The 12,998-nt window shown below is 41.6% G+C and overlaps 1 protein-coding gene across 1 annotated transcript in view; it reads left to right on the top strand.

Moving 5' to 3' along the window:
• The window catches only part of LOC139471507 (uncharacterized), a 151,280-nt gene extending 142,049 nt beyond the window's left edge, over positions 1–9,231 (top strand). The window contains exons 132-139 of the mRNA XM_071253864.1: positions 290–404; positions 766–970; positions 1,989–2,162; positions 2,639–2,852; positions 3,830–4,142; positions 6,500–6,590; positions 7,094–7,123; positions 8,483–9,231. Of these exons, the coding sequence (XP_071109965.1) occupies positions 290–404; positions 766–970; positions 1,989–2,162; positions 2,639–2,852; positions 3,830–4,142; positions 6,500–6,590; positions 7,094–7,123; positions 8,483–8,680 (1,340 nt within the window). The 3' untranslated portion in view covers positions 8,681–9,231. The remainder of the gene's footprint in view (positions 1–289; positions 405–765; positions 971–1,988; positions 2,163–2,638; positions 2,853–3,829; positions 4,143–6,499; positions 6,591–7,093; positions 7,124–8,482) is intronic.
• Positions 9,232–12,998: the final 3,767 nt, after the last annotated feature.

The raw sequence follows: 12,998 nt of genomic DNA, 5'->3' as shown, positions 1-12,998 counted from the left end.
GTTAGCATTCTTCCTGTGCTCGTTAGTTCTAGTGGTCTTATACATAGTTTCTACCCTGTGGATCCTATGATAGTGGGTTCGATTCCCAGAATCGCCCTGACTATAATCCTTGATAGGACGCCAGCATCCGTGATTTCGCATGTGTCAGCAAAGTGGTGAACGTGTAAGACATGAATCAACAATGACTCTCCTCGTCCATTGTTCAGTGGAATAGTGAAGATGCGTTAAAGCCAACCAACTTACTAGAGTATGCATATCGTCCAACTTACATCACTCGTTAATGTTCCAGGTACAATCGTATACCAGATGACTTCCACGGACGCCAATGGTGACATGGTCAAGTACAAGATTAGTGACAACTTCACTGTGGCTGATTTAGAACTGACGCTGTCAGAGGATGGATTGTGAGTGGCTCCTTCATACAGCTGAACACTTGTATATATGTTGGTGTGTAGTATGAGAGAAATCGTGTTCAGAGGAGTTGGGCTGGCTCTATGATATGTTTGGAAAACAACGTTTTATACCCTTGCCTTTGTAAGTCTGCGTCAATCAATATCTTGTATTTTCCAAACATATCAACATTGACACCTTTCTGACACCAATATGTGGGTCTGTGCAACAGCGGGGCAACCGGTTTGGAAGGACAGGTTTACATTTTTCCCGAACACGTGGTGTCATCTCTGATTTTCAGTGATCCATTCATGTACTTGTCACCGCCTTTTACCCCAAGGGGAGTCGTCGGATAATCGAGATGATGTGTTTCAGGATGACCTATACACCTGCTACCAACTACTATGGATCAGTAGAGGTCCCGGTAATTCTTTATGAGGTACCCCAGGCTGAGATACCACCGGCTGAAACGGCAGTAAACATCAGCATCATCATCACCTCCGTCAACGACGCCCCCAGCGCCTTCGTCTTCAGTGATGGAGTCAGCTTTCTTCACGCTGATCCGACCCATCCAGTCCTGGTAGGCAGCTTATCAACGTGTTGCTCTCTCTCTAAGTCTACACAGGGCCCATGTTCTTACCGTGAATTCGGTGATGGTAAAATGCTCGTTTTATGTCAGATATCTTTACGTTCGCTTGTCACATTGATACAATATGTGAAGTCCATACCTGATGTCCCCCGCCGTGATATTGCTAGAATATTGATTGATAAAAGCGGCGTACAACCACTCTCATTCACTAAAGTGAGTGAGTGAGTGAGTGAGTGAGTGAGTTGGGTTTAACGCCGCTTTTAACAGTATTTCAGTTATATCACGGCGTGTCAGCTTAATGTTGGAGGAAAGCCCGAAGTGATGCAGGTCACAGACGTTTACCACTTCAGTGAAACCCACGGGCACGGGTATGGTGCTGGCAAACCTAGAAACATAATCGGGGCGAACCGGGATTGGAACCCACAATCATAGGTTTCTGGCGTGCCCAAGGGACGCAACTCTGCACATCGAATCGCGGCGCCTTAGACGACTGTGTTACATGGAGCTGCCGCCAACTGTGTTTATCAAAGGAAGCGGCAGAAGAGCAACATTTTGTGTAAGGAGACCACACACAAACTCCTCATATTGTCAAAAGAGGTTTTAATCTTATTCACAATATCCATTTCACATATTCTGACCAGGTTGTACATTAGGCGTGTTAAAAGGATATTGTCCCTACCTTTTGGGACACATGTTTCTTACTATTGGTCAGTGTAGCATAACTCGGGGCACAGGTGGTGGGCTGTTTGAATGCGATGACATGCATCAACCAAGTCAGCGAGCCTGACCACCCGATCTCGTTAGACGCCTATTATGACAAGCATAGTCGCCTTTTACTGCAAGCATGGGTTGCTGAAGACCTATTCTACCCCGGTTCTTCACGCGTCAAGTATACAAGTAAATAATAATGTTATAGCTATAGCGCTTCAGCTAGGTGCTAAGATCGGACACATCTTCAGCGCTAATATAGAAAGGCTCTGTTCATGGACAGGGTAATTTGCTTTTCCAGATTCTGCTTGAGGAGGTACGAGTAAATGACAGCAGCCCTACAACATACAGATGGGAATTCGGTGCGTACGACGTTGACGGTGACGACAACATTACCATCTACTACACTCAGCCATCTAGCGGGAACCTCACCGTCGGCGACGTGAACACCGTGGTACCCTGCTCATACAATACGGTCAGTCAGAGTCGTATTGCATTCGGGAATTTATAACGTGTTCATATAAAAATGACCCGTCCTGTTCAGGGCGTAAATTTGAATCAGTGTCCGTGTGTGATGTGACCGCCTCTGTCGTCCAGAGCGTCCGTCCGGAGAGCGGAGGCTCGGTGTTTCTGTTCAAAGACGTTAATGATGGCGTTCGGATTTAAGGAGTTAAAACAAGGACTGGTCGGCTAGGAGTCGGTATACTGTCTGAGTGAGGTATTCATGTTAAACTGCGGCATGGTATCTCAGTGGACAAGCACTATAAAACCGGCATCAGTCCGGACCAGTAGAAGCAGACACACACACATGCATGTACGTTACTGAATAAGTGCAATAATCTTAAAACAGACGTTTATCCCCATGTCACATCCCTTCGTGCATTCTCAGTGTCCTTCACAGTGATTCCGATGTAATGGTCGAAACACCAGCGTAAAATGTATTTATTTCAGAGCGGCATCCTCTGTGACACCCTCAAACTCCCCCATTCTCCTGACTCCCTCAACTGGGTCTACAGGACCTTCCAGTACCAACCTGACCCTAGTTACTATGGTTACGATGAGGTCCGTGTATACGCCCAGGACCAAGCAGGGGGATACTCGGATGTCATCACAATCAAACCAACTGTTATGGAGAGGCCATGCGAGAATGGAGGAACATGCAAAAGTAAGCAATGATATTTAGGTATATGTGTTTGTCTGTTGACCTGCTTGAACTGATTTGGCTGGAAGCGCTGGCTCGTCAGGCCAAAAGCCAAGTTCGAATCATCACATATACAATCGTGCTTAGCAAATACTCATCAGCGAAAATGTAACCTTTATTATAACATGCAGGACCAAACATTTACTGGAAAGATATATTCACTATGATCTGACCTAGAAAATTGTTGCTATAACTGAAATTAGGCCATCGCCAATATTTCACGTGTTTGCCACACTACGCTCGGTAGACTAGATGCCTCCAAGGCTGTAGCACATGTTAACGAGAAATACTGCTGATTGGTCGATGTAATCTTAGCGCTCATTGGTCAGAACACTCGCTGGTTTCTTCGTCATTGGGTTTAGGCCGTGACTCGATTCGATTAACAATGGCAACTGCATTTCAAAGCGGCCATGCGTATACATGGATGATGTGCTATCACATTGCATGAAAACCTGCTAAGTATTGATGATGAAATGAAACTGACGTGCGGGTTTAAGACGAGACTCGTCAATTCCTAAAAGCCCTAAATGCGTTCTTTCTCTTTTTCCATATCGAAGCGGGGAATATTCAATGAGCGAGTAAGTTAATATTTAACGTCACATCGGCAATATTGAAGTCATTCGCGACGTTTGAAAACTTTTCATGACAAACATGTTCCCTTTCGTGAAATTGAAAACAAATAAACTAGGACTCATTTTGTTCTCGGTTTGATTAACAATTGACAAATATATCTCACAGCTGTTTGGACACAGAGAAAGAAAGCAACACATTAGTCATAACCTTAACATTTACAAATAAGACTTTCGATAAGACCTCCAGTTAAAAATATTCCTGGAAACCAATATCTCACAGAATGATTAGCTTCTTGTCATACAATATCCACAAAGTGCCCGTATGCCACACACCTAATTCACGTTATACATCTACATACATAATTCCAGGCAAGAATGAAAGCGTGTACAACTGCACCAACTACCGCCGTGCTGAAGGTTTTGACCTCTACTATGAGTGTGCGTGCGCACCTGGCTCGACCGGCATTCATTGCGAGGATGACGTCAACGAGTGCAGCAGCTCTCCATGTTCCTGGCCGTACGTCTGCTACAACGACGTCAACAGATACTACTGCGCATGTGCAAAAGATGATCCCAACTGTGATGGGTTGCAAGCATGGATGATCGGTCTGGTTGTGTTGGCGGTGATATTGATAATCATCTTATCGTTGCTGGCTTGGTATCTCTGCATGCTCAAACGAGGGTAGGTACTGCGCATGTCCGCAAGGCTAAGTCAACCAATGGGTACGTCAATCACCTGTCGAGTATAAAACGAGTAAGACACCAAATATACCACGACGTGCCAATTTCATTCAAATTGCCGAAAATACATATTTTCGTAATGAGAGGACCTCCTGGTATGACGATATAAGTTCTATAAGTTTAGCTGGCGAAGATGAAAATGAAATTCTAGTTCCTTGTTTCTAAACAACAACTATCCTTTACCTAATATTTACATTTTCTTAATAAACACCTTAAATTCAACCCTTACAAAAGGGCTTAAAAATAAATAAACCTGCTTTACAAATGAATTGACCCATACTTTACAACGTTGAAAAAAAATATAATCTGAAAAACAGTAATTTTCTGTGAAGATCAAATGTGCACGATGAAAAGGCGATCGATATTGGAAGGGAAATAACTCTTTCTGTTACGTGTTTTCAGTGAGTGAGTGAATGTGTGAGTGAGTGAGTGAGTTAAGATTTAACGTCACATCGGAAATATTTCAGCCATATAGTGACGAGTCGAGTTTTCAGAAACATGTAAGGCAGCCGCGTTTTATCCCACGGAAAGAGATGGGACCACAACCTATTTGGTCATCAAAGTACAGCCATACATGCGGACATGGTGTCAACTTAAAGAGGATGATACTCCTTCCATCGCCACTGTTATGGGGTGAGCACCGGAGTTCAAGAGGGGAAGAGAGAGCTTCGATGACGATTCAAGATCGGGTAGACCTTCAACTGCCACTACTAATGGCCCTGTCACATTGCAACGTTTTAGAGTAACTTAGTAACAGTTGTCATACGTCAAGCTTTTATTGCAAAAAACATGATTTTGGCGTATCCATAGCGTGCACATAACGAGAGTTTATGTGTAACGCATGCCTAACGCATTAGTAGCATTTCACTGACTTACACATAACTCGTGAGAGCATATAATAGCGTATTGCCTACGTCTAACGTATAATTCATACCTTAATACGTAGTAGTGTGACAGGACCATAAGGAATAAGACACTTGATAAGACACATTATATGATTATGGATGATCAACGACTCACCACATCTCACATAGCCAATACAGTCGGCATCTCTCTGAGAAAATTGGGAACATTCTTAAGAACGACCTGGGTATGACAAAGGTTTCAGAACACTGGGTTTCAATGATTCTGTCTCCACATCAGAAACATTCGGGTTCGCCATCTCTCAAGATACTTTACGTCGTTTTGAAGCAGACCCGGCTGAGTTTGTTCCAAGAAGAAGGCAAAGTCTCTTCCATTAGCTGGCAACATGATGGCTTCACTAGTTTGGGTTTCCAAAGGATTCCAATTGGTGAACGACCACACAAGAGGTCTAGCCGACATTATGCGAATCAGCTTTGGCAACTGCGTGAAGATATCAAGGCTAAACGACGTGAATGACCCTAGAAACGTGTGTTGGACAATGCACCTATGCAGTGCATGAGTTTCGTTTTGAATTATTGAATATCCTCTGTATTATCCGTCAGAGATCCACGTCTTTCCAAACTCGTAGGAAGAACTGTCTGTCAAGCATAAAACAAAATGGTGATGATATCATTTCTGCTGCGGGGAACTTTTTTGGATGAAGGCGCTCCAGCATCTTAGGAAGACGTGTGTGGACCTCAAATAAGACTTAGAACAGTCCATCAAAGTTAGGTTCAGAACTCTTCAGCCACTCCCTGTATATAGTCGAAAGTAAATTGTCATTTGTGTTTGGGAAATAACGTAGTTCGTGATATGGATACGTCTGAAGTGTTTGGTATGTATCCCTGGGGCATATAACACATATGTGTGTCTTACAGAACGGTATATGTGTCATTGTCGTGCATAAAGGTACATGTTTAGATTCTAAATATATCAGATACTGTCTTCCAAACAGTTCGACCAGGTATGATTCTGACCAAACAACTCTGAAAATGGACAGGAACTAATTTAAACTTGCAATTTTTGACACGTTAATTATTTCAATCTCGCAACCCTCATGTATAAGTTTCTCATATTAACACTGTTGAGTACTTGTTTCTGATAGGGTTGTCCTAAATAATCCGCAGTTCGTGTCTCGGTTATAAATTCACAAAATGAAACCTAAAAACTTGAACGCCTGATGGCATTTTTACAATGATTCGAGAGTGCACAGTGCTAGGAGTGTGTGACTTTGGTTCGGTTTAACTCTGTATCTTTCCAAATGCCAGTTGTACAGGTGTGAATCGTGTTGATTATGAGGTCTAACACTGCGCTGACCTGCTACAAGAGGATGTCCACTTTGGCAGCGGCAATCACTGTCACGTCCTTCAAGATAATATACACATTGTTTTCCAGACGTTTCCACTGGTCCTTGATGGCGTACAAGATCTTCCGTATCCGACCTAAGGGATCCAGAACACCCTTTGTCAATGAAGGCTTTAGTGATGTAAGTCTGTTGTGAAGTTTAGAGTACACCAATGTGGCAATATTCCAGCAAGAATTCAGAAGAACCGAAGACACCAGAATAGGCTTAACTAGTATACAATAACCAGTATGCTTCCCCGTGTACCAGTTATAACATAGCTCCTATTTATTCAACACGTAGGGTTAACAGTCATGGTTGTTTCATCACAATAAGAAGTCTTTTAATTATCAGTTTTAAAATTTCTGTCTATTCCGTACCCAGGTTCCCCCGACATATAGTTATTAGTAACTTTGCAGTGGGTGTCAATAGTTGATGCAGTGTTGATAATGCCCGGATAATGCACACAAATATGATGCTCCCAGTCCCATCCACTCTTTCGTTTGACACGACTGTTATTCAGCCAAATCATAATCTGTGACAATTTACCTCGTGATAAATACCTTGTGATCAATCATGAGTAATGAAAAATAATTTATAGTGGTTTTTTTCGTGAATTGTAAAAAATAAGTGATTACCTCTTTCAGGATTTGAGCGGAAGTGAGAAAGGCCGTAAGGTAAGTGTCAATATTACCTCATAGTGAACAACATAAACTTGAACCTTGAATGTCATGTAAGTCCGGACACTGATTTGTCCGGAAACCTTTTTAACGAGTACAAAAGTTCTCGAATTGACTTTACTGAGGAAACAAACGACTCGTGGACGTTGTTTATCGTACAATAAATCACTACAGGGACCACGAGTCGTAGTTTTATTTATTATCTAAGGTATCGATATTTTTACAGCCTCTTTATGGGTGTTCCCGTGTTTAAATAATGATGACTCCCTGAATAGAATCCAATCTCACCAATGTACATTTTATGAACAGGGTGTGTGTGTGTGTGTGTGTGTGTGTGTGTGTGTGTGTGTGTGTGTGTGTGTAAATTTGGACATCCTCACAATTTGCACGACGATTTTCTATACCTTTTCTCCAAATACCGATTGTCATATCTTTCCAACTTTTGGATGCAATTGTTCGTCCATTGCGTTTATCTACGTTGCCAAGCTGCATCTACGAGGAACAACTCACAAGAAGAGTTTCTCTCCCGAAATTAATGTCGTCCAATTAGTTGCGAGCGCTTATTCGAATCTCCAGAAATGACGTCAGGATAGAACAATGTTTTATCGCGAAATAAACCACAATAGGTTCTTCGTTGCTCTTTGTGCTATCTTATATATTGCAATAATCCTAAACTCACAACAAAACTGTTCAACGGAAAACAAGTTTATTTTAACTTTTAAATGTTTTAAAAAGCCTATCCCAAAATTTGAAAAAAAATCGTTACTAAAGATTATCAACTAAACATTCTGTATTCTATAAAGTAGTATCCCCCAGTCAGAGTCATCTGTGGCGGTGGGGTAGCCTCATGGTTAAAGCGTTCGTTCGTCACGCCGAAGATCCGGGTTCAATTCCACACATGGGTACTAAATGTGAAACCCATTTCTGGTCTCCCCCATCCGTGATTTTGCTAGAATATTGCTAAAAGCGGCCTAAAACCATGCACGGTCACTCACTTACTCTAGAAGTATCAATTTTGGCTGTAGCGACACAGACTTAGACCTTGCGCGGTAGGTACGTACGTTTAGGATAGGTCGTCATCTGATTATATTCGTATTAAACTGTTCACAGTCCCCCATCTTCACGGCCACGATACCGTGAGTAACTACATTACAAACATTTCAGACTTAAGTTTAACACGGCTTACAAAAGTATGTCAATGATATCACGCCTGTCGGCTTAAAGTGATGCACGAGTGTGGCATGAAACACCAAGAATCACAATCAGGACGAATCCGGTATTGAAACCCTTGACCAGTAGCTTTCCAGATATGGCATGCTAAAAATGTACTAACTTAGATGGTGTTTTTTTCTCCAGGCAAAAGGTCTAACCATTGAGCCACAACTCGAAGAGGCAAACATCCGCTTTGACCACTCCAGACATCAACCGACTCGTCCTGACTTCACTCGTGGTGCAACAACGGACCGGCGAATGACACCAGTTGAAGATTACGAAGAAAGACCAAGCAATTCATCCTCTCTTATCAAGGGCAAGTCTCCGGTCAGAAGAAAGTGACCCCGTGTGGCCCCCGGCCCCGAACCGGAACCAGACTATGATGTTTGAAGAACTCCGGAAACTATGTAGATAGTTGTCTTTCAGAAAATGCTTAAATGTAACTTACTTTTTGTTATTTGTAAACACATGTCGTGCAAACGGTTGATTCAAAATAAAGGTTACTTAACTGAATGTTGATAAAATCAGTTAATTAAATAATTACATCGACAGTCTAATAATCTAATTACAAGGGCTTCCATTGATGGAAACTGCTGACAGGATGTCATCGATAAATGATATATGAATGTTGGCTGTGTGTTTCTATCAATGAAATCTCACAGATTATTCTTCTATTGTAGCAAAGTTTACATTAGCGTACAATATAACTCGAGCGTCCGATGGAAACCTGAATGTGAGCTTGTTAAGGTTTAAATTGTAAAAGCCGTGTATTTTTTAAAATCTTTTCAAGATGTATATTTTATCTATTCACTTTAAATATCAATTTAAAAGATATTGTGTATATACCACAACCACTTTGGACTTGTGCGCACTGGACAGGAACGTATTAAAATATCGCATAATTGTACTTCTTTGTAAAGATATCAACAGTCTTTCTCAAAAATAAATATTGTTCAGCAATTGAAAAGTTGTTTTCGTCAGTCTGTTCGATCTCGGCCGTGATGGAAAACACCACCACCCAACTCAACCCAATCCCATGTCCCCCCATCCCCGAGAAGGAGGAGTGGGAGGGTTGGATGTTTAGGGTATTTAAAAAATGAACGATTTGTAGAAGATGTATTGGAAATTGCGAGTCATTGTACTGTGATAAGCAGTAACGAATCTTCACTCAATGACTCAATTCAAGCCATGACTCACTAGACAACACTGTTCGACGGTCACGAAACACATTAGATGGTCGTTGTGCTGCAGTTGAAGGGCTGACGATTTTACAAACGGTGGCAATATCCTGCCGGGTAAAAGATATGTTTGATGATGGCAGTAAACAATAAATGATTTTTCGATGGTGACGTATTTGATACGGGTATCATAGTTCTGTTTTGCACCTTATGTTTACTGTATTTCGCAAATGTTTGGCCTGGTAACGTTTTGATAACGTTTATAATTGTTTAATCAAATCCAATTTTTAAGTGTTTACATTCTTTAATCCTGCAGTGTAATTCAGTGTCAACGATCGGTCACAGTTCTTGAACACAGAGGATGAGAATCTTGCCCTTAGAACTGTACGATTACAACAAACAATATCAAGATATGCATTTTAAGTAACTATATATACTCAACAACAAAAGTTCCTGTGACACCAATATTTTGTGTATTTTTCAAGTTTATCAAGTAAAGTTTGGTTTTCAATATTGTAGTACATGTATGGAATCAAGTCACAAAAACGCAACTGCTACAGAAAAGCATGCATTCCATGCAAAAGTTGACTTTTATGCAAGCCCCATGCATTTCACTACCCAAGAATGGGTATAAACACATCTGCGTTTACGGGATTCCATATGCATTGTTTAGCATCGTGCTGACAACAACCAGTCAGAAAAACAACAAAATTACTCAATTGTTCAATATTACGAAATGCCACGCTTGTCCGAAAATGAGCGTCTGCGAGCCATTGGTATGCTTGAAGCAAGATCGAGTCAACGTGATGTTGCAAGACAATTTAACGCCCACAGAAACACCATTTGGTGTTTATGGCAACACTGGCAACAGACGAATGCAGTCAGAGACCATCCTCGGAGTGGCAAGCCACACGTAACCAATAATCGACAAGACAACTGGATTCGAACAACACACCTACGAAATCGATTCCAGCCAGCAACAGTGACTGCAAGTAGCATGCCTGGCCTTCGACGAATATCTTTACAAACCGTACGTCGTCGCCTCAGATGTGCAGGGATTGTTGCCAGAAGACCCGCTAGACGTCCCATTATGATAGGAAACCAACGTCAAGCACGTCTCGTTGGTGCAGACAGTGTCTACGCTGGACGGCCATGCAGTGGGGACAAGATCTATTCACTATTCATGGTCTCGTTTTCACCTCAGCCACAGCGATGGACGGATTCGAGTGTACCGACGTCGAGGTGAACGTTACGCCAATCATCGTGTCATTGAGAAGATCGGTTCGGGGGCGGCAGCGTTATGGTATCGGGTGGGATTACAGACAAACAGAGGACCCGTTTGATAGTGGTAGAGGGAATGGACAGCGCTTCCGCGACGACATCATCGGCCCTGTTGTTCTACCGTTTTTGCGTCGTCATGGCTCAGGCATTACCTTTCAACATGGCAACGCCCGGCCTTATATTGCTCGACTTGTTCAGGATTCTCTTCAACAAAACAACGTGAATGTCATCCCCTGGCCGGCTCGCTCCCCTGATCTCTCACCAATCGAGCACACGTGGGATGAAATGGATCGGCGTCTTCGACGTCAACCACGTGTTCCACAGACACTCTATGAACTTCGAAACATGTTCCAGCAGATATGAACAGATATCCCACAGGCCTTTTAGGCGACGCCTGGTCCATTCCATGAGACGAAGATGTGTTGTTTGCATCGCAACCAGAGGTGGACACACAAATTGACATTTTGGCATGTTCGTATTTTTTTTTATGAAATCACGCATTTTTTAAAGTAAGTATGGCAAATTAAACCATTTGAACACGTACAGGAGTCTTTTCTCTGATGCAAACCGAAATTGTTTCAGATTTGGTAAAAACATAGCTTTGAATTAAATCTTATTTAATGTCACAGGAACTTATATTGTTCAGTATATTTTGTATGATTATATATTTTGCCAGAAAGCATAAACCTTTGTTTATTGTCAGGGTATGACACATGCCTATATTTTGTTAGCTTAATATTTCAAGTTAGCATTTAATACTGTATTGTTAGCCAAACCATTGTGTTTACATTTATACCACTTCGGCATTTCTCATTGTTTAATGTAAATTAGGTTAATACTAATTTCGGGGGAAGTGTGACGGTAGTCAGTGTCAGTGTGTAAATAAGATATTTTAGTAGCGCTTTATTGTTTCTCCTCGTTCGTGGCAAGTATTCTTTAGCTCCCTTGGGGTATGAAGCGAGTACTATGCTTTCCGGTGAGAAAGGCCTTTGTTTAACCGCATTCCGTCAAGGTGTTTTACGGATTTCAGGGGATTGGATAACTGTAAGTTTCTCTATATTAGAAATTCTGTATAATAAACATCATGAATATTCAGTTTCTCCGTTCAGAGTTTTAGAAAACAGTACACTATGCTATAATACAGAAACATAACACCCTGCTCTCAAACGTCTGCAGATTAGAAGATTTACTGTTGAGGAGAACTTTGATTCTTGGTCAGTTTTCGTTTTATGTGGTCAGTGATTTTGACAAGATCTATAGTGTACTCGTATTTAACAAATAAAGGACGAGTGAGAGTTAGTTATCGTATAATAAAAGACTGCATGGAGAATAAACCATGAGGGACACAGCAGGAGTCGTCGTCTCATATTGCCACCACCTTTTGTTTGGAAAAGATAAAACAGTCATGCGTGCTGATCGGGAGAACAATAGCAGACAGCAGTGATCGTCTCAAATTTGTATTAGCTTAACACTTCCACAAAACGGTATTCCTCAGAACTATCAGATCATATATAACTACTATCATATATAGTGGATGATGTCATTTAATAATGTCATATTTGTTTTTGTTGCAATTGATACTTAAGACTTGGATATTCAGGCTACGGCCACGACGACTGTTGGGAAAAAAACCTCGACATTCCACAAGTGCGTTTGTCCTTTAGTAATGACTTTACTTGCTTACTCACTAACTTACTTTGGAGATTTAACATGCGCTTTCCGACTGATGCGTATTTCGCACACGGGCGCGGCAAGGCCATTTAATGTGTTTCCGAAAGGGGCGAAGGTGGTCTGTGCAATTCCAAGAGGGGGCTTTAGGGGTTGCTTATATATAATTTGGGAATTTTGAGATTTGGAATAGATGCCGATGGGGTTGGGGAGGAGAACTAAGGGAGCTGGGTATGGTGGATGTTTGTTTGTTTATGTGATTTTGATTTGGTAGGTTAATATGTTTTAGATGCGTTTTATTAGTTCCGTATTGATTAAGAATACGCCTAAGGCCTTGAAGTTTTCTAGTTTATTTTATGGGTTTAGTATTGCTTCTAGAGTGAGAGCCTTGTTTAGATTGAGGGTGGTTTGTATCGCGGTTCGATGTGTGTGCAGTGGATGAGTGCGTGTTCTGGGGTTTCTAGTTGTTTGCAGTATGGGCAGTTACCTGTAGTGTGTTTTTTTAATTTTTGTAGGTGCTTATTTAGGTTGGT

The sequence above is a fragment of the Haliotis cracherodii genome, unplaced genomic scaffold (assembly GCF_022045235.1).
Source record: "Haliotis cracherodii isolate W230 unplaced genomic scaffold, xgHalCrac1.p SCAF_22, whole genome shotgun sequence".
NCBI lineage: Eukaryota > Metazoa > Mollusca > Gastropoda > Lepetellida > Haliotidae > Haliotis > Haliotis cracherodii.
This window is presented reverse-complemented; position numbering and strand designations above follow the sequence as displayed.